The 23,373-nt window shown below is 32.8% G+C and overlaps 1 protein-coding gene and 1 pseudogene across 1 annotated transcript; one reads left to right on the forward strand and one right to left on the reverse strand.

Moving 5' to 3' along the window:
- Positions 1–12,660: 12,660 nt before the first annotated feature.
- Positions 12,661–14,213, reverse strand: LOC140971848 (uncharacterized; annotated as a pseudogene).
- A 3,513-nt stretch (positions 14,214–17,726) lies between these two features.
- LOC140971855 (cation/H(+) antiporter 14-like) lies at positions 17,727–21,057 on the forward strand. Its single transcript, XM_073434389.1, has 3 exons — positions 17,727–17,972; positions 18,284–19,285; positions 19,689–21,057. The coding sequence occupies exons 1-3, from the start codon at positions 17,727–17,729 to the stop codon at positions 20,922–20,924; spliced, it is 2,484 nt and encodes an 827-aa protein (XP_073290490.1). The 3' UTR covers positions 20,925–21,057.
- The last annotated feature ends 2,316 nt before the right edge of the window (positions 21,058–23,373 follow it).

Consider the following 23,373-nt stretch of genomic DNA (forward strand, 5'->3'; position numbering starts at 1 on the left):
ACAAAAAATGATGTTACACCTACAAATGTGTTTTTCTAGAAATTGTACACGTATTTTTCCGTTGCACTTGAAAAACATGAACACAAAAAAAAAAAAACAAACAAACAAACAAAACATAGTGGAGACATACCATGATCTATAAAAGTTGAAAACTATGTTATAATTAATTTGTTGATATGTCTGAGAACCACAAATGAAATAACACCAGTCACTAGTGCTACACATTCACATTGTCTTCTCCTAATTATCAAGGTGGCCAAACATTTTTAGTTATATTGATAATCATTAACCAAACTTTCCCCCCAAAAATTAATCATAATTGTTGATATATTAGTAAAAAAAATTCATTATGTGAGCTAGTAAAGAATACTTCAATTTTAATCCATACTTTTTAACCATGCAAATAAAAAAAGGGAAAAACACTTGTATTCATGGAAAAGAGAGGGTGAGAGAGCTGCTCATGCCCGTTTTTGACTAAGAAAAAAGAAATATAATTGGACTGAAAACAAGAAGGAAACAGAAAAGCTTGAAAAAGGTCAAGATTTGTTTGAACTCAAAGATTTAAAGTTGAAAGAAAACAATCATCTTCAAATGCAGAAAAAGCCCAACTAGTACAAGATCTGCACCAATCAATACCGTTTGATAGGATTGGTATGAAGTTTGATCTTGAAATCGACTCTTGAGAATGACGAAAAATGGAAGTTGGGAGAGCTTACTTCTAACTGGCTAGCTTTTGTTTGAGTCCAGTAAAATCTCATAAATCTAGACAACAAAAAGGTATTAGAGATCTGCAGCAGCAAGAATTGAAGCTATGAAATTGTATGCATGTCTTACTTTATGCAAAGATGAACTGGACACACTCGATCTTTGAGTGATACAATTTTGATTTACGGATCGAAGAACACTAAAAAAGAAGAAGCTATGAAACTCAGGATGGATAGCACCACTGTGATTCATTAACGGTCGATCATAAAACGATGGCGCTATCCCTCCTGAGCTTTACAGATCCTTCATCCTATATACCTACCAAGTGCAGATTAGAATACCATCAAAGATCCTCCGTCCTAATTCTAATGTATATATGATCAAGTGGTGAAAATATATTTATATGTAGAAAATAATAAGGCTTGGATTGTTTTATGGAAATGATGGTGCGAGGAGAAATGAGAAGTACAAGTGTGTATTTATAGATGAAAGGGATGGGCCATGTTTGAGTCAATTTCAGTTATATGGCTTACATATGAATTACTATATGACGTGGCTTGTATGTTAAAAAGTGAAATCTAAATCTTAAGACAAAAACTTGTGTGAGATGGTATCACGGATCGTATTTTGTGAGACGGATCTCTTATTTGGGTCATCCATGAAAAAGTATAATTTTTTATGCTAAGAGTATTATTTTTTATTGTGAATATCGGTAGTGTTGACCCGTCTCAAATATAAAAATTCGTGAGACCGTCTCACAAGAGACCTACTCAAAACTTAACGTGATCGGTTAAGGTTTTGGTTAATGAGCTTTAATGCATTTGATAGGTTGTGAGCTTTTAATGTGCAGAGACAAAAATATAATTTTTGTTTTTATGATGGAATAAAACAGAAATATCAAAAGATAATAATAGACCTTATCTATATAATGGTTATGGTCCTCGGATCGTGTGTTATCACATTTGCAATTCTTTATCCCTATTATAGGAATATATTTGAAGAGAAAACTAAATGAATCTCCAAATAAGAACGTTTAAATCTTAAAGATCAATACTAGTTCTAATGAAATTAAGGATTATGGCTTCAAATACGCTTTCACTTAAGATTTTCGGTCGAATTCTTAATAATTTAACATGATTCATTATGTGGTTATGTGGATTTTCCCTAACACCATATAAAATATGAAATGGGATTTTGGGGCGATGGTTGCAATTTGATGTATTGACATTTGTTGGAACAAGTATATATATTTTACTACATTTTTCTTTTGGAATTAGTTATTGTTAATTCCCATCTTTTTTGTTTTTGTTTTTTTTTTTAAAAAAAAAATCTTGCTGCCGACGGACACATATTAATTACAATAATAGCATACTGATCTTAATAAAAATTTACGCTGTTTTATTATGTGAGGGAAGAACGTCCTGAAATGCCTCATTTTGTTGTATTTAATATGAGATATGTTACTTGTTAGAATCACATCCCTGGCAGATTAAAAAACTTATAATCAGCTATATATCAGTGCCTATGTCTATCGGAAATATGGCTTTTTACAGATTCACTCTATTATATACAATCAAATTTTTGGATTTAATATCTTTTAGGATATATATTATTCGAATCACGTTGATTAAATTTTCGTTTTCATATTTGCACATTATATGGAAATTTCAAGTTTCAAGGTTTACACATGACTCTCAATACAAGAATACGTTGAATAATATATAATTTTGGACTTTTGGTACGATACAGGTCATGATTACAACTAAATACACTCCCTAGAACTTTGTTTGTAACGAAGTTTTGATTCAAAAGATTGTCTCTGGTAGGAGAGTGATCTTGACATGAAATTTGAAATGTCGGTATTATTAGATATAACTTTTGACTAACGACAAAAGTTCGATAATACAATCGATATCAAAGTCTATGTTAAAATGTTCGATTCTCTTGTATTGCAAGAAATACAATTATTGAGATGATAATTCTTGAGAAGTAATAATCGTTAATGTTCAGAGAATGATCGAAACATAATGCTTGATTTGTTGTATAGTTTAAAAAAATTTGAGTTATATAATTACCACTTACTATAATTTTCGATAAATGTAAGCTATTATTTACTAGTAATGATTATGAGACCTGGCAGACAACTTCTTACAAAATCAAAAGATTTTATAATCCTAATCATGTTAAGTGCTTTAATACACCCTTTACAACATTAACTGATTTTTTTTATTTTTTTTTTATCATTTTACTTGTAAAAATAATATTAGATGACAGATGCAAGTTGTCACTTTTCCAACTGCCAAAAGTTTTGTGATACACCTAATATTTTTTTAAAATATAAACTGAATCCTGCAGCCAAGTATTGAGTCTTGAAGGAAAATGTTCTAAAAATTTATAAACATTGAGAGATTACGAATTTAGCAATCTCAGACTGAATTATTCAACAAATCAACTTGACATAAAAAAAAGTCAGCATTGGGATAATGCTATCTGATATTATTGTCATAATTTTGGATGGGGGTACAAATAAATAATGTGCCACGCCCCGATACAGAGACGTTTGACACCTATCATTGTTTAATAATCACACAAACTTAAAACAACAATTCTCGTAGTACAAATATTTCCAAAATCTAGTTTATATCGCGACCAAATCATTGTCTTTACAATGCGATAAAAATCAAAAGAGTACGGAAGCGTACAACGTGGAAAACAAATGATAACATAGATGAAAAAAAATCTTGATCAAATGAGGTTTCATCACCATCTCCAAAAGTATTATTGCTCCTCTTCGACTTTTTACTATTTCTCATCTATGGAGAGAGTTTAATGAGTGAGTATTTTGTGAAATACTAAGCAAGTGGAGGTTGACAGAATACAAAACAACAAAATATACATATATATAATCATGAAGATTTGAAAGTATCATGTCGCAATAACAATTCACATCAAGTGTTCGGACTTGCAATAGGTAGAATGCAAAACATAGCTCAAAACTTATGATAAACATAACATGGACATATCATATTCATATCTTATTCTTATTGGTATTCAGAATCATATTGCACTATTATTTCATCTCGTTTTCTATGGTGATATAATATTTTTATTATCTTTAAGTTTTGGTCATTGATAAAATAAACAATATCGAACTATTTAAGATCCAGCTACTTTTTTATTTGTAAATAAGTTTTTTCAGACCGCTGGATCAAAGTAGGCTTTTCAAGTCGTTTAGAAGTTCAAGTCGTTCTGTAAAAAGAAATCAACCGCTGAACTCCAACTACAAGAGATCGCTTACTATTTCTGATCAATTCGATTATTTATTGCAGTACACGTGTTCAAGCCTCTAAAGCTGTAATATATTGCAAATGGTCAGAAAATAGCATTTCAAACAGTACTTTGTAACGTCAAGCTCCTCGGACGAAAGGTGTAAAAATAAAATTTCAAAGTGGCAGAAGTTACCTCTTTGATTTATGGTTTGTCAAATTTTGAAAAGCATGAACTTAAAGTCAAAAAAACGACAAGAACATTAAAGAGAATTTAATGATATGTACGGAAATTGAGTAGTACTTTTCCATTTTTTCAGGAAATAGTACAAGAAATTGTTGAAAAAAATCTGACCGTTTGAGATTTTCACCTACATATATCCATACTTTCAAAGAGAAGACCTCAGTTATTCTGAAAGTTTTCAAAATCCTAAATTAAATATTATCATTTGTATTCTTCAAGATTACTAGAGCACTTATAACAATTCTTATTTCAAGGTGCTCAACTAAGCATACACTCATCTATCTACATCAGATCTTCTAAGAATTTTTGCTATCTCAACCAATTCAAGAATTTCAAGTTGACTGTTGGGTCTTCTGGTTTGTTTGTTGTGCTGTCTGGTGAACCGAGAATTCTTAAACATCTATGCATCTTAAAATGATCACGAAGAGTTTCAGTTTAGGAAGTGTGATAAGTTCTAATTGAAGTGGGCTGTTACAAGACGTTAAGTCAAAGCTTTTTGGTGGAAACCTTCCTAAATAGAAGAAGATGTGACATAGAAGTTTTATCTCTGTAATCCATAAAAGCTTTGTGTCATTTACCTACGCACTTCACATTTTTTCATATTCAAGTTTTCCGACCGTTTCTTATTAAAATGCCAGCAAGTTCTTTATGAATAGTCAAGTCGGAGACGGTTTCCACAATTAATCTATATTAAATTGGTCCAGTAAAGCTATCCGTTCAAGACATCTTAAAAATTGTTAAAAACGGTTTATAAGTTCAAAGAATATTTTAAATTGTTTATTTACCCTCCTCTAAACACATTTTCAATCCCAACAAGTTGTGACAAATATGGTTTTCTTGAACTCAGATAATTACTTTCAAATGACCGTTTAAAAAATTACTATGTTTTCCAAATAAGATTATGAAGACTGGAAATTTATGTATACAGACACACTTATTGAATCAAGATGAAGACATGTAGTACGTCATTACAAACAGTCTAATGAAGATATTAAAAGAAAATCTAGTCGTAGAAGTATCTGATGGTGCTCCATAGATGGTGGAGAAGCACCGGTTCGAGTGGACGACTCATGGTAAGAAGGCCAATCTTGACAATGTGGCAAAAGATATCATTTACAAGACTGACACAACTTTACGAAAAAATGATCAGACCAAGGAGAACAAATTAATTGTTGCTATCAAGAAGTTTGATAAATGTCAAAATGAAGCCCAACGAAACTCTAAATGAGTTTGATAAATGGTTTAGCAATATCAGTATTGAATTAACATCTCTCGGTAAAGAATGTTCTAACCGTGAGATTTTTTTGAAGGTAATAAGAGCACTTCCCAAAGAATGGAATGTAAAGACAATGTTCATGAGAGAATCCAAATACCACAACAAACTAGAGCCGCATGATTTGTTTATTGACTTGAAAGCTTACGAGTTTGAGATGAGGATCGGGACAGAAGAGGAGCCATCCACTGCTCAGCCCACAACAACTCTGGCCATCAGAAAATCAACTCAAACCTTCAATAAAGAAGCCTCAAGCAGAAAATTTGTTGTTCAGATATTCAATGTGGTTATGTCTTTATTTGTTAAAAAAATTGGCAAATTTTTTAGAAAGAATCAGTCCAAATTCAATTCTTATCGTAAAAGGACAAAGATGATGAAAAATCAAGCTTGCTTTAAATGTGAGAAACAAGAGCATTTCATTGCAGACTGTAAATTGCCAAAGAAAAAAAACCATTTGAGATATTGAGACCCAAAGATGAAAGAATATCTTTCAATAAGAATAAACATCAAAGAGTTCTTGTTACTTAGGAGAGAAAAACAAATGAGCCGATTAAGATGCAGAACAATCTAGTTCAAAGACCTCATCAAGTGAAGTGATGATGAAAAGGCCAGTGTCTCATGACAGATGTTGAGCCGGAGACTTCTGAAGTTGAACTGGAAACTACGGATGACATGATACAAAAGAAGAAGATTCTTAAAAATTGATGCGATTTTAATTGTTGCACTCCCAAGAGCAGGTTGTCCACAAGTAGTATAATTCGATGAGTTCGAATATCGTATCTACATGGAAGCTAAGGTAATTACAAGTCCACTACAATGTCTTTTTGTTTTCTTTTGTTTTTTTCCTTTTAATTGTTTGAATCTTTAGTTGATAATTTTTAATTGTTCAAATTTTAATTTAAGTAGTTGAGATTAGAAGATTCACTCTTGGTATTTTAATAAAGTTAACATTATTGAAATCCACTTAATAAAATGGTTCTAATATATTAAATAATCATATTTATATTATGTTATATATTATTATCTTATAAGTATATAATATATACCAAGACTAATAAATATGATCAAGTATTTATTGTGCTATATATATATATATATTTGTAAACACTAAATCAATGTTCCTACTTTAAATGGTTGGTAATATAAAACTAACATTTAAATGATTCCAAGAATTTAGTGTAACATATAGCAACAATAAATCAAAACTCTCACTTATAAGTAGGGTATAATAATGCATAAAGAAATAAATATAACATAGACAATAAATAATGATTAAATAATATAAAACATATATTATTCTCTTTTAATAACCTTATTATCATACCAAGAGTTTCACCTTTTTATCTCAACTTTGGGAAGTTAGCTACTCATTAATCAAAGTATAAAACTTTGAATATGAAATTAACATGCTAATTATATTTAAATGAAGAAATAAAAGAAAAACAAAGAGAAAAATATTATGAACTCAAGAGTTTGTTCATAAAAATAGGGATATCTCCATACATTACAATGCACCCCTATTTATAGCCAAATTTGGGGAGACAACCACAAATAAAATATTATTTTTTTACACACAAGCCTTCATTGGTGTTCCAAGAAATGATGTCATCATACACGTCACTTTTGAAAATATTTCCATACAAATTTTCTTTTTCACATAAAACAAAACATGTAGATAATTGAGTTGTTTGAATTGTGGTATTTTTTTTACCATTTGACTAAGTAATTTGAGAGATATAGTCAAAATGCTAGAGCATGGTAAAACTGCCACTCCTTTGGTAACTTTATTTGTTGCTTAATTTGATCCCAATTGTGAGAGGATTTTTATCTAATGATTGTCTCCAATATTGTAGATATTATCATCAATTTTCTACAGGTCCAAGAGTCATCTTAATCCCATTTGCAATGCCAAGGTTATTCTTGTTTTATCGAACCTGTAAAAATAGTAAAAACTTATAATTGAACAACAACTAATATTTTTTACAATTTATTATAAAACATATAATATTTAAAAATTTAATAAAACAAAAACTATAAATTTATATTATAAAACATTTAATTAATGTACAATTTTTTATGTTTATCACCCCCCAACCAGCTTATTGCTAGTCCCTAGCAATTTAAGCGTTAATAGCAATATAAAATATATTGATTAATTTAAATAGAAATGTAATCAGAACTATCCAAGTGTTTAAATTAAAGTTGAAAACTGTCAAAGTTATATCAAGATCATTATTATAATTTATGAAATAATCTGAACTGATCAATTTAAAGCTTATTTTCAGGTAATTAAATGTATATGTCCTTTAAAAATTCCTAGTAAGAGTCTCAACTCCATATTCTCACTGGTTAATAAATGTTTCAATTCATGGGNATATATATTTCCTGATCTTTTTTTCATAACATCATGGAATCAGACTAAGTTTATACTCCTTGACCACATATTTATTTAATTTGTACAATATATTTCTCTTTTTCTATTTTTTATTTCTATTTTTTCTTTCTTTTTTTCTTTTTTTATTAGAGATAATTGAATCGTAGCATATAACTTTAAAATTACATAGATCTTCAAAATCTTTTTTCTTTTCCTCTTTTTTTTTTTCAGGAAATATCTATTTTTTCAAAATAAGAACTCAAGATCTAAACAATATATAGCCTCTCTAATGATCAATAAAGGCTCGAAAGCTGTTTTCTTAGTCCTCTCCACTCACTCACAAAATATGTGTGAGTTTAAAATTTTAGGCACTCTTATAAGGTATATCTTGAGCTGTACTTTAATATCTGATCTTATCACAATGGTTAATCACTCAAAAAAATTCCATAAATCATATTTTTATAGTGATCAGAGTATTAAAATTGACTGTTTTTCAAATAAAAATTTAAACATCCTTAGATAGATTAATACATTTTCTAATTTAAACCTTTCAAACATGTAATGTATGATATTTTTGCAAAAATTAATAAGATACAAACAATAGAAACAGTTTTATTTTAAAATAATATATTTTTTTAAAAAAATTTTAAGTTTGTTCTCCCCCCAATCAGAATATGACATTGTCCCTAATATAAAACTAACTACTAATAAAGAGTACATAATGAAAGAGATATCACCTTGAATTTAATTGAAGATAACAGACTGAGACAAACACAAACCAATCCACGACTTTTGAATCAATGATCCAACTTTCTTTTCCTAATGCTTGATTGCGACCAATTGATCTTTGTTATCATCAGATCAGGCTTATGAACAAAAGCTTCCAAATCATCAATTAATTGGTCGGCAGACGAAGCAGAGATGAGCATCCGTCGTGAATTTTCTGAAATAAAATTCTGTTCCACAACTTTATCAAGAAATGTCAACAAACAGTCATAATAATTATTGATATTTAACAAGCTCACAGGTTTATCATGGATATTAAGTTGTGCCCAATAAACAATGTGAAAAATTTCTTCTAATGTACCAAAACCACCTGGTAGTGCGATAAAAGCATCAGAATTTTCAATCATTTTGGTGATTCTTTTATATATAGAAGAAACTTTTAATTCCTCCCCAATCGTAACACCTGTTATATTTCCTTCAGCTAAGGCTATAGGAATAATACCCAAAACCTGACTACCTCCAAGATGAGCAGATGTTGAAACAGATCCCATTAACCTAATATTACCTCCCCCATATACCAAGTGAATTTTTCTCTCAGCCAATATCTTTCCAAGATTATTCGCTTCTTTTTCAAACACTTCATTTTTTCAGTACTCGACCCACAAAATACACAAACACTTTTCAATGTTTGTGCAGAAGATCCAGCCATGTTTTTACTTTCTTTTTGGTCTGCGAAAATAGAGAGAAAGATGAGAGATTTTTATAGGGGTAATATGTTATCATGACAAAACTATGGGTCACAGCTGTAAGCAAAATAAACAGTAAAAACAATAATGACACACATGCATATAGACAGTAGTGTGATTGTGGCTCAAAATTTTCCTCTGGTTTTACGTCCAGAAACGGCTTCAATGCCTTCTATGAGTAGAGGATATGCTTCCCATCCAATTTTCTTATAAATTGGCAAACATGGTCTTTTTTAGTCGGATTCCCAAGACTATTATGGTGACACTGATCTTGGAATTGTTTCCATAAACAAAGAATTTCAATATGCACGTGTTCACTAGAATGCGTCTCAAGAGTCGATAAGATGTTATCTAAAGACTCCTTACTCAGCCCATTCTTAATGAAACCAATTTTATCTTCTCTGTTATTGGATACATATCCCAAATATCTGCATCGTTTATCACAAGTCTATTTTGCACAGTTATGACAAACCCCTAACGTATTGGCCCTTCGTTTTTTCGCATAAGTGTTTTTTCCTAATCCAGGAAAATACCGAATGAGCAATGATTGTGAAACTTCTCCTCCTAATCGGACCTTAGCTTCTATTACAAGATGAATATCTTCTGGAATTCTTTTTTGCATTAGCAATCTCAATATTTCACATCTACTTACATAAATTTGTTTTAGAACATTTTTAAAAACAGAGGGAAAATATTTACAAATTTTTGAGAGAATTTCATCCATTTTGAAAAGAAAAAAATGATTTTTTTTTCTTGTATCAGCAATTGTGGGAAACTGATTTAACCAACTATTAGAGTTACGGAGTACCGTTATCCGCCATTTAACCGAGAAAATAAAAAGATTAAGGAAACCTCAAATAAAAACAAAAAAAATTAAATGCAACACAAAAACTCAAGGATCGGAAAGAGAAATAGACTTTTCTTGAAAGATTTCATTTTTTAAAAATGGTTTAAGCCTATATCCATTTACTTTAAAAACATCACCATGGTATGGATTTTCAATGTTCACAGCTCCATAAGAATACACATGTTTTACAACATATAGGCCTGTCCATCTTGATCGTAATTTTCCTGGGAATATGTGAAGTCGAGAATTATAAAGTAAAACTTGTTTACCAATCTCAAATGATTTTCTAAGAATTGTTCTATCATGAAATGATTTGATTTTTACTTTATAAATCCTTGAATTCCTATACGCGTCATTTCTGAGTTCATCAAGTTCATTAAGTTGCAATTTGTTGGCATCATCCATGCTTGAATTAAAAGTTTTGATCGCCCAATAATTTTTATGTTCCAATTCGACAGGCAAATGACAATTTTTCCGTAAACCAACCTATAAGGAGACATATTCAATGATTTTTAAAAGTTGTTTGATATATCCATAGTGCATCGTTAAGTCGCAGAGACCAGTCTTTTCTATTTAGGTTAACAGTTTTTTTCAAAATTTGCTTTATCTCCCTATTAACTAATTCACTTGTCCATTTGTTTGAGGATGATAAGGAGTAGTTACTTTGTGAGTAATACTATATTTTTTCATTAATGAAGCAAATGGTTTATTAAAAAAGTGAGTTCCTCCATCACCTATCATAGCTCGAGGAATTCCAAATCTACAAAAAATATTTTCTTTCAAAAATTTGATGACGATTTTATGATCATTTGTTCGACTTGGAATTGCCTCTATCTATTTGGAAACATAAACAACTGCAACTAAAATATATAAGTATCCAAACGATGGTGGAAAAGGTCCCATAAAATCAATTCCCCAACAGTCATAGATTTCAATTTCAATGATAGGATTCGAAGGCATCATGTTTTTTTTTTTGAAATCGCACCCAATTTTTGACAAATTTCACAGATATTACAGATTTCGTGGGTGTCTTTAAATAAAGTGGGCCAATAAAATCCACACTGTAAGATTTTTGCAACTGTTTTCTTTGAAGAAAAATGTCATCCGCATGCTTCAAAATGACAAAATTTAATGACACTACTTACCTCATTGTCGGGTATGCAACGTCGAAAAATTTGATCTGGACAATACTTGAACAGATACGGATCATCGCAATAAAAGTTTTTACCTCATTTAAACAGATACTTGAACAGATACGGATTAAAAATTTGATCTGGACAATACTTGAACAGATACGGATCATCGCAATAAAAATTTGATCTGGACAATACTTGACATTTTTCCCAATTTAAAATAAGACCTTTTTCCTCGCAATTTAAAATTTTTCTAAATTTTCAAGACAATTATCAAACGTATTCCCAAAAACAGTTAAATCATCCATGAAAATCTCCAAACAATTTTCAACCATGTCGCTAAAAATACTTAGCATGCATCTTTGAAATGTTGATGGGGCATTGCATAAACCAAATGGCATCCTTCTGAATGCAAAAGTTCCAAAAAGACATGTGAATGTAGTTTTATGTTGATCTTCGAGTGCAATGAGAATTTGATAATAGCCTGAATATCCATCAAGAAAGCAGTAGTAGGGATGACCTACTACTCTTTCTAAAATTTGATCCAAAAATGGTAATGGAAAATGATCTTTTGTAGTTGCGTCATTTAATTTTTTATAATCAATACACATCCGCCAACTAGATGAGACTCGACTTTGCTAACAATTCACCTTTTACATTTTTTATCACTGTGACGCCAGATTTTTTTGGAACTACTTGTGTTGGGCTTACCCACTTATTATCAGAAATAGGGTAGATAATCCCAACATCAAGTAGTTTGAGAACTTTAGTTTTCACAACATCTTTCATGTGTGGATTTAATGTCCTTTGTGGTTGTTGAGATGTTTTAATATTTTCTTCTAAGTGAATTTTGTGAGTGCAAATTAGTGGATTAATGCCCTTGAGATCTTTTAGTGTCCAACCAATTGTATTTTTATGTCTTTTAAGCATGTCAACTAATTTAACTTCTTGATCACTTGCTTGTTTGGAAGAAATTAGCACGAGATATGTTTCATCTTCTCCAAGAAATGCATACTTCAATTCTTCTGGCAAGGGTTTTAACTCCAATATGGGTGGTTCATCTTTGTTCTCATATTTTGCCTCAAATTCTTTCTTTGATCCTAGTAACGAGTGATACCTGATAAAATCATTAAATTCAATATTTTCTTTAACAGTATCAATTGAACAAATATTTAATTGGTCATGAGTACTCCCTTCTTGAATGTTTTCTTCCACAAGAGTTTCAATAAGATTTTCATCTTCACTTTCATCTCCTTTTTCATGTGGTTGCTTACAAAGATTAAAAACATTAAACTCCAAGGTCATGTTACCAAATGACAACTTCATTATTCCATTCCTGCAATTTATTAGAGCATTAGAAGTTTCTAAAAATGGAAGACCCAAAATTACAAGAATTGCATTACAAGATTCTATAGGTTGTGTATCTAAAACTATAAAATCGACAGAATATACAAAGTTATCAACTTGGACCAACACGTCTTCTACCATACCTCTTGGCACTTTAACAGATCAATCATCAAGTAAAAGTGTTACCAAAATAGGTTTTAACTCGCTTAGATTGAGTTCTAGATAAATCGAATATGGAAGTAAATTCACACTAGCTCCAAGATCAAGCAAGGCTTTTTTAATCTTTCGTTCTCCAATAATACATGAAATAGTAGGACAACCAGGGTCTTTGTGTTTCAAAGTATTTTTATTTTGAATGACTGCACTTACTTGTTCGGCTAAAAATGCTTTCTTTTTCACATTAAATTTTCTTTTCACAGTGCACAAGTCTTTCAAAAATTTGGCATATGATGGTACCTGTTTTATTTCATCTAATAAAGGAATATTAACTTTTATTTGTTTAAAAATATCATATATATCAGAATTCAAATTTGATTTTTTTGTATTTTTCAATGCATGAGGGAATGGTGGTGACACTGTCTGTTGATCCTCCTCTTCGCAAGTTATGGGTTCCACTTCCTTACCCTTTGGAGTTGATTTATCATCATTTTCACAAGGTTCAAGAATGGATTTTTCCACAATCTTACCACTGCGAAGGGTAATAACAGATTTTACCTGATCCATCAGTTGAGTTCCAGAAGTTCCAGTTTGTGAATGATGATCCTTGGGATTAGGCAGTGGTTGTGAAAGAAATTTACCTTTTTCATGAACATTAAGTGCAGATGCAAATTTAGCAAGAGTATCTTTCAAATTTGTCATGGTTTGAGCAGTTTGATATTGATAGACTATTGCTTTGCAATGAAAGTATTTAATATATCTTTCGAGTTTCTTTTAGGTGGAGGAACATAAGATGCATAAGTTTGAAAATTTTGTTGATTTTGAAAATGTGGTTGTGAAAATTGTGCAACATTATCATTTTTCCAACTAAAATTTGGATGATTTCGCCAACCTGGATTGTAACTTTGAGAAAATGGTTCAAAATTTGGCATTTTGAAATTGTTCAAAACATTAGATTGTTCATGGAGACATTCTTTAAAAGAGGACAAAGTGAGACAATCTTTTGTACAATGATCATTTGTATCACAAATGTGACACACAATTTACTGAACATATTTTAATTGAGCATTCTTTTTCAATTCGCCTCAATTTTTCTTGCCAAAGAAGTAAATCTGGTTTGAAGATCATGTTCATCCCTGAGGGTGTACATACTTCCACCAGATTTTTGGTCCGTAAAGATCTTGCATCTCTCAACATACAGGTAGTGCCTCCAAATTTTCAATGCGAATACGACTGCTGCAAGCTCAAGATCATGCGTTGGATAATTCTTTTCATGTACTTTCAGCTGTCTAGCTACATACGCTATGACTCGCTCATGCTGCTGCATAAGAACTGTGCCCAATCCTAGCTTCGAAGCATCGGTGTACACCACATATTCCCTTTGTTCTGTCGGCATCGCTAGAACTAGCGCGGTAGTGAGTGCTTGCTTCAACCGATCAAAGCTATTTTGACATTCCAGTCCCCAAATAAATTTCGTATTCTTCTTCGTCAAAGATGTCAAGGGTACTGCAATAGACGAAAAACGCTTGATGAACTGATGATATTAGCTAGCCAGACCGAAGAAACTATGGATTTCCATCACACTTTTAGGAACTAGCCACTGCTTGACTGACTCGACCTTAGATGAGTCGACCTCTACTCCCTCTTTTGACACGATGTGGCCTAAGAATGCCACCCTCTCTAACAAAAATTCGCGCTTGCTGAACTTTGCATATAATTTTCGATCTCGTAAAACTTACAAGGTCGTCTTCAAGTGATGCTCATGCACCTCTCGGCTCTTGGAACATATCAAAATGTCATCGATGAAAACAATAATAAACTGATCAAGGTACGACTGAAATACGAGATTCATGAGATCCATGAAGATTGTCGAAGCATTAGTCAATCCAGAAAGCATCACTAAAAACTCATAATACCCATAACACGTTCTGAAAGCTGTCTTATGCACATCCGTCTCTTTTACTCTCAACTGGTGATATCAAGACCGTAAATCTATATTTGAAAATACCGAAGCTCCTTGCAATTGATCAAACAAATCTTCGATTCGGGGTAATGGATACTTATTCTTTACTGTCACTCTATTTAGCTCTCTATAATCGATGCACAGTCTCATGCTCCCATCTTTTTTCTTCACAAATAGTAGTGGTGTGCCCCATGGAGAAAAACTAGGACGAATAAATCTTTTGTCTAGTAGATCTTGAATTTGATTTTTTAATTCTTTCATTTCAGCAGGTGGTAAGCGATATGGTGTCTTAGAGATCGGCACGATACCGTGCATCAATTCAATAGCAAATTCCTTCTCTCTCTCGGGTGGGATGCCGGAAATATCGTCGAGAAATACATCAAGAAAATTCTTAAAATAATGTCGAACTCGCGAATTGGTAATACTATAAGGTCCGCTCGTATAATATTCTTTTGCAATTTAAGTTCCACATCCTTAAGCATGCGACTAGAGACCATATGTTCACCAGAAGGCATTGTAACTCGGAATCCCAACTCTACGTCCACTGGTAAGATTCTCAATTTCTTCATGAAGGATTCAGATATGAAAGAATGCGTAGCTCCGGAATCTAGCAAAGCGTAAGTAGCTATTCCCGCTAGCAATATTCGTCCTGGTGATAATTCTAGATTAAGGCCATAAAGTTTCAAAAGTTTTCCTATCATCTAGGCCCTTCTAGTTCTCGTATTATCATTTCAACCCCTTGAACTTTTGTAAATTGCTAATTAGCCCCTTAAGTTTCGAAAATTGCCAAGTGACCCCTTAAATTTTGAAAATTTGCGATTTAACGCTTGGAAATTTCGAGTTTTTTTTTTTTGCCATTTTACTTCTAGGGGTTTTTAAAATTGCTATTTAGTCCTTTTAATTTTCAATCTTCTACAATTTGATCCAAATAATTAGTGTTTGCAAGAATTCAATTCCTTAAATCCTAGAATTTGAGAAACGCAATTCTAAGTCATCAAGTTCCATGCATCTCAATTCAATTCTAGCATTCATGCTTATTATTTCAAAAAATAAAGGATAAATGTTACTTGATCTTGAGACTACATCTGTGATGTAAATACCATGTTTCATTGGAAAGGGCGTGGAGATGTCCATTCATACATATGGGTGATCATATGATGATGTACTGAACAACTTTCCCTCGGACTGTCCAAGTGGTTCTCACTTATCGATTGGAATATTTCGCAGTTATGGTTGTACATCATTAGTCCTTTGACCTGGGACAATATAGAGGCTATACGTACTAGCATACACTTTGATCCGTTTATCGACTCCATTGAGGGTCATCATGTGGCGAGGTTGGGTGTAGTTTTGAAATAAGTAGGAAAAAATACATTGTAGTCGAGGATTCACCATTTGTCTACAGGTGAAGATATTCTATGTGATCTGATGAGTTAATAGTGAATGAAGTCTCTGACCAGAGCAAGAAATGTGCTTTAGGGAAAGATATTTCCTAGTTGCACATACCATACCACTATTACTACTCAAAGATAAATCACATTGTTATTGAATTCATATGCAACTCTCGATATACCAATGATTGCATATTTGATCGGGATATATGTGTTGAAGGGACCGTATTGTACGCTAACCATGACTTTAGCTTCTTGTAGGCACTATTAAAGATACCTATTGGATCATGGGATGATGCTACTAGATGCTTTTACCATGATCTGATGGGTTCAATTAGAAATTAGTTTTGACATTTTTGATCAAGGAGTTGATAAAAAGAATGAGTCTAATTAGGATAGGCTCAAATAAGAATAGATGTTATACTGAATCACATGGAGATGTGAATCCACGAATGTTGTATCTCTGAACTATTGAGGGTTACACAAGTATCGGACTATGTGTTCCTATTGAGAAAGTCAAAATTCAAGTAGTTGAATTTGACGACTATAATTTGATAAAGATCAAACAAAATGTTTATAAAAGATTTTATAAGTTGATTCTTTAATATGGAAGAAATGGAAGTTAGCTTAATTGCTAATTAAGTAAGGAGAGTGAAATTGTCTGTTTTGGTAAAGGAATTCACTAAACTGGCAACTGTACAATATGGTAAGTAAAATTTTTTATCTTCAAAATTTTTTATTTTGATTTTATGAACAAAACCTGTATCCTTGATACACGGGGTTATGATGAGTTTCGAATCATTTATTTGGTGGATTTATAATCTACTGATTAAATGATGGTACTAGTAGTGATAACTACTAATATGTACAAATTCTAATAAAGTATTCTAGAGGAGTCTATAATTAATTAACTAATGAGTTAATTATAAAAATTAAATAATTAATATGTCTATGCAAGTATTAATTGTGCTTGTATAAATGTCTTAATGTTCTAATATATATATATGCTTTATATGAAGATATAAAATATGTGTATATATAATATTAATACATCATGTATTATCAAAAGTTGATAAACACATGACGTAATCATAATAATATGATAATTTTATTATAATGAAATAATAAAAGTTATAGGGACTCTTGATGAGATATGGAATACATATAGAACATATTGTCAGGGGGCACAAGAGTCATTAGGTTGGAAATTGAACTACATTAAAGCAGCCTATATTTGTGTCACGAGTGGTTATCCTTCTTGCATGGCTAACTTTACTATTAAACCATGCAAATAGAAGCAATCCCTATGTCCTCTAAGGAAATAGTCAATTTGAATAACAAACTCCACTTTTCCCTCCTTTATCTTCACTTCTCACCTTGATTTCTTTTTCCTTCTGCATCTGGTCAGTGTCATTTTCACGTTTCTTTCACTTTCTTAACTCTTATATCGCTGTCTTTATTTTTTTAACTGGTTTGTTTTCGTATTGTGGGGTGAAATCTATTGACTCTTCTCTTTGTAGGACCCTTGACGCCTCTCAAATTATACAGACAACAAATGTCATCGAGAAAAGTTACATCTTCGATGGGGTATGTCCAAGGGCCATATGATTCTCAAGAAACTTTAGTGTGCCAGTTCACTCATATGACAAATGCGCAAGGGCGAGCATGGTTCGGAGGAGATCCCTTTGCCTTCAATTTACCGGTTCTGTTGTTGCAACTGATTTTTATTTTTTCCATAATAAGTATAGTTTGGTTCCTTCTCAAACCTCTTAAGCAAGGTCTGATCAGTGCGCAACTTATCGTAAGCCTTCTCTTCTCTAGGTATTTCTTTCTGGAAAAGTGCTGCAATGAATTCATTTTTTATTGTTTTGGATCATCAGCATCGGTAAATTGTCTATTTTACCAATTCCCTAGAAAATTCCGAAATAATAAAAACTCACTTATTTCAGCATGCTACGTGTTAGAAGGAATAGTATATATTTCTTGATTGGACAGAAATTTTGAGTCTGAATCCAATGAACTAGATGCAGAATGCTAGACAACATTGTTGTTTTCACTGATCTTGATCTTTAGTTTGTTGCCTAATTTCTGTGCATGAATGATTTTAAACAGGCCGGCATCATTATGGGCCGATCTTTTCTGGGGCGCATAGACTCTTACAGTGACAAGTTATTTCCTCTTGGAGGGAGATTGATACTTGAAACATTAGCAGACATGGGCTTCATGTTCCATCTGTTTATATTAGGAGTACAAGTTGATTTATCCCTGATTAAAAAGATTGGGAAAAGTGCTGTGGTAATTGGCGTCATCTCTTATTTCCTGCCTTTCACAATAGGGCTAACACTCATCTTCATCTTAAATCAACTTATGGAGGTAGAGGCCTCGGCGAAACGTTCCCTCCCTTATGTTGCATATTTAAATGCTATGTCATCATTTCCAGTAATCACGAGCCTGTTAATCGATCTCAACATTCTTAACTCGGAGCTTGGTAGAGTAGCTACATTGGCATCATTGATCTGTGAAATATGCAACTACATTGTTACAGTGATATTTTGTGGGATTATAACAGGCTTACACAGCGTTGAGTGGAATGCTGTTTCGATTGTCTTGTGGCCCGTTTTCGTCCTCCTCATCATTGTGTTTGTCCTTCGAACCGTACTTTTACTTATTGTCAGACATGTGCCTGAGGGACAACAGATGAAAGAGATCCATTTTATATCCATTGTGGTCATAATCTTACTCTGCGGTCTGGGTTCTGAAACTTTTGGGCACCCAGCAGCCCTTGGTGCCTTCTTTTTGGGCGTGATTACACCCGATGGACCGCCATTGGGATCTTCTTTAGTAAATAAGCTTGATACAATTAATACTGGATTGCTTGTTCCAGCCAAGTTAGTGATAAGTGGTTTGAGCATGGACATGTTCTCCATAGGAGGGGTTTCTGGAGCCACATATGGATTGGTAATCATTATTACTTATTCGGCAAAGTTTACATCCACCCTCATTCCTGCGCTCTTTTACAGTATCCCGTTACGCCATGCTGTCACTCTTGCTCTCATAATGTGTTGCAGAGGTATCATTGAAGCTGTTATATACATTACCTTGATGAAGGATGGGGTAGGCGTCGTTTCCTTTTTAATTCTAAAACTAGCTAAATATGCAAGCATTAAGCAAGTCTGCAGGTGAATTTCCGGAAATCAACATACTATTGTGTTTGACCAATGAAAATATGCTTATAATGTGGCAAACCGATTAGTCTAGTAGTGACGCAGTTGGTTTACTTAATGAATTAGGCCTCAAGTCGAGTCGTGTTTGGTGAATATGTAGTTAACTATATATTCTTAAGAATAATAGGCTCTCCTACCAAAATTGTTGTCAGTACCATGTTTATTCTTCAGTTTAGTCTGTTTACCAATGTTCTCGGTGACAGTATAGTGGTGAGATTAAATTTTTCGCAATATAAGATGCTGACAGACAACGTACTTTGTGGTCTAATGGAGTGTTATTTCACCATGTACAGATCATAAACAATGAAGCATATGCCTTTCTGTTAATCTCAATGCTGATCGTAACAGGGATTGCTAGGCCTCTGATATGGCATCTCTACGACCCATCAGCTAGTTACCTAGGCCAACGAAAGAACTCTATTCTGAGTAATAATCCAAACGACGAGCTAAGGATGATGGTCTGCATCCATAATGAAGAGAACGTGCCGATTATCATAAACCTTCTCGATGCCTCAACTCCTCTAAGTCACAGACCTCTTGCTGTTTTTGTCCTAAATCTTATGGAACTCAAGGGCCAGGGAGCATCCGTGCTCGAGTCAACCACTCGCAGAAGCAAGCTAACAGCCTCAAGAAGCTGGTCAAAACATGTTGCCAATGCCATCAACTTGTTTGCAGAGCGCAACCACGGATGTGTCGTGCGCCACTTCAATTCTATCGCACCGTATGCCAGCATGCACAATGACATATGCTCGCTCGCTCTTGACCAAAATGCAAATATTGTGATCCTTCCATTTCACAAGCAATGGACTATAGATGGTAAAGTTGGGTCAAACTTTTCTTCCATCAGGATGGTAAACCAAAACGTTATCTCGAAAGCTCCTTGTTCAGTAGGAGTCCTCATTGATCGGGGGCAGGTAGCTGGAAACCAGTCAGTTTTGAAAGGACACTCCATGTTCCAAATCACTGTTCTATTCCTCGGCGGTCCCGACGACTGTGAGGCGCTTGCATATGCTAGTCGTTTCATTGAAAACCCGCAAATCATCCTAACATTCGTGTGGATTAGGCCGTGGGATCATAAGAAGTATGGTGAAGAAACAGAGAAGAGCATGGATACACAGATGGTTAATCAGTTCAGAGCTAAGACTATTGGTAATGAAAAAGTCGTATACAGAGAAGAGTTAGTAAAAGATGCAATAGGGACAACAAAAGTGATCAGGTCAATAGAAGATGGATGTGATTTGTGCATAGTAGGTAGATATCATGAGGCTGATTCTCCACTGGTATTTGGGCTTACAGAATGGAGTGAGTGTCCTGAATTAGGTCTTATTGGAGATATGTTAGCCACTTCTGACTTCAATTTCTCAGTGCTGGTGGTGCAGCAGCAGCCCTTGGGTGCAGATTTTGTTTACAGTCACCGACTTCAACCCATCGCGTGTGGCTACAGCTCGTCGCCATGTTATGATGATCAATACCAACACCATCGTTCTTACTCCTTTCAGGGAGGTTTTGAGCATTCTAAAAGAATTTAAGCAACATTTGGATCGGACTATTCGGATTTGGAGACCTATTTATAATCGAAACATTTGACAATCAAAGGATTTGAACCGGTATATAGTTGATAGTAATTTTAAAAATGTTCATAAAAATATATCAAAGTAAATTATGGAGATTAAAATTTTTTGCACAAACGTAAATTAATAGTAGATAAGACTACTTGATTCATATATTGTTCAAATGTGTTTTTATACTCATTGAAAATAATATTTTTTACAGTTAGAACAATGACAAAAACTTGCGTGAGACGGTCTCATAAGGTCGTATTTTGTGAGACAGATATCTTATTTGGGTCATTCATGAAAAAGTATTACTTTTTATGCTAAGAGTATTACTTTTTATTGTGAATATCGGTAGGGTTGACCCGTCTCACAGATAAAAATTCGTGAAACTGTGTCACAAGAGACCTACTCTAGAACAATATATAACTTATTCACAAGAATATTATGGTATTGAGTGTAAGTTTTTTAAACATTTATGTTTTGGTACCTTTCTAATTAGGGATATAACAATAGTGGGAACTTGTAGTATTATTATTTTCCACATTACTTGTATTCCTTTTATTTTGTATTTAACATAAAGATGGCAATGGGTCAGGGTCTAAGCAGTATCTGACCTAGACCCGATCTGTTGGGGTGGGTTTAATTTTGGAAAATGAGTATTGGGGCCTGACCTGTGAGGTAATACATACATATATAGATATATACATACATATGTATGTATGTGTGTATAATATATTTAGGCAATGTGGGTGTGTTTTTATATTTGTAAAGCCTAGAACGATGATATTCGTAAATATATAGTTTTAATTCTTCTTTCATAATAATTTAATAAGTTATATCATTTAAATATATATATATATCTTTCTTTTCGTCTATGGTGATACCCCGAGGAGGCCCGGGTCATAGGTATCAGATGATCACGAGTCATGGATCAGGTTTGAGAAGTTTTGGGGCAATCCTACCAGCAGCCGGGCAAATATATTCCCGAGACAATATCTTCCAGGGCTACCAGAAGCTCGGGCTTCTAAACAAGTTCCCGGTGATGGCTTTCTACCCGAGTTACCTCGATAATAGCACCGCACTCGAGTATACAAGTATATGATATCTTATCTTGGTAATTATTACGGACAAAAACACGTGGATTTGACAAAGCAATATGCTCAGAAAAGTTGATGTCAAAAAGTAGAGTATGGGCAACCATCTTGCAATAATTAATAAGTGGACACTCAAAACAAGTTTATCATTGACCTTCTAGCTATAAATATCAGGTTTGCTCAAATTTAAAAGATTGATTCACACATATATATTTAACCCACATCATTTTACTCTAAAAATTATACACCATTTTCTATAGCATTTCTCTTTGCTACATGGCTTTTTCTTCACCCACCTGCTGACTTTAACATCGCAGTGGTAACGTCGGACATCCCTCCAATGCCCCATTCACTTGGTTATTTTCGTGTTTACAGGTCATCACTGGTCTTTCTCGAAAGAAGAAGCTTCTGGTTTGGACATATCTCGCTAGGCTTTCATTTCTCATAATTTTCACAACCCGACCCGATGAAATTATCCACGCATCTCGCAACCATTTTTACCTGTCACATCAGTCTATTTATAGATAAAGTTTCAAAAGTAAAAATATATATGAACATGTCGTACGATGTTTGACGAAGAGGACAAACTTCAAGAAGAATGTTGAAGAGTCTATTAGAGAGGTCATACAATGTTTCACGATTGGGAAGAACTTAAAAAAAAAAAATTGTGATGATTTTATTAATTAAAAATTGGATATGTCAAAATATAGTATAAATATAATTATCTGACGACTTAGCACATCCAACCCGTTAAACTCCATCTGGATCAGGTATGAATTAAAGTTTTATTAGGTCAGATTATTATTATAGTTGTTGTTTGTTATAAATGATTAGTTAAGAAAAGAAATAATGCATGATGAAATTAATTTATTTCATTTATATTGAAAAATAGATCGTATCTCACTGAGTTACAGCAATTTATTGATATGAGGAAAAATGATGGAGAGAAAAATTTTTAGGAGTGTTAAGTTATAAAATGATATATTGCATAATATATTTAGTAAAGATACTATTTTTAAAATATACTTTTGACATAATTATAATAAGTAAATTCTCATATAATTATATAAGGAGCTATTACATATTTTATTAGATTTTTTTTTTCACTAGGGTATTATTTGGATTTGTTTTTATAATTAAATTTATTTAGTTTTTGTTAATTTATATTAATAATAAAAGTTTAATAAAAGTATAAATTTTGAGTTTGAATTATTGTATATGTTATCATCGGTTTGGGACTTTTTAAAAGTGCATGCTTCAAGTTTAGGTTAGTAACCGATGAAACTATTCTCGATCTAAACTCGTCGGTCGAGTAATTTTATATAAAA

Source organism: Primulina huaijiensis, chromosome 1 (genome assembly GCF_012295235.1).
Source record: "Primulina huaijiensis isolate GDHJ02 chromosome 1, ASM1229523v2, whole genome shotgun sequence".
Lineage (NCBI taxonomy): Eukaryota > Viridiplantae > Streptophyta > Magnoliopsida > Lamiales > Gesneriaceae > Primulina > Primulina huaijiensis.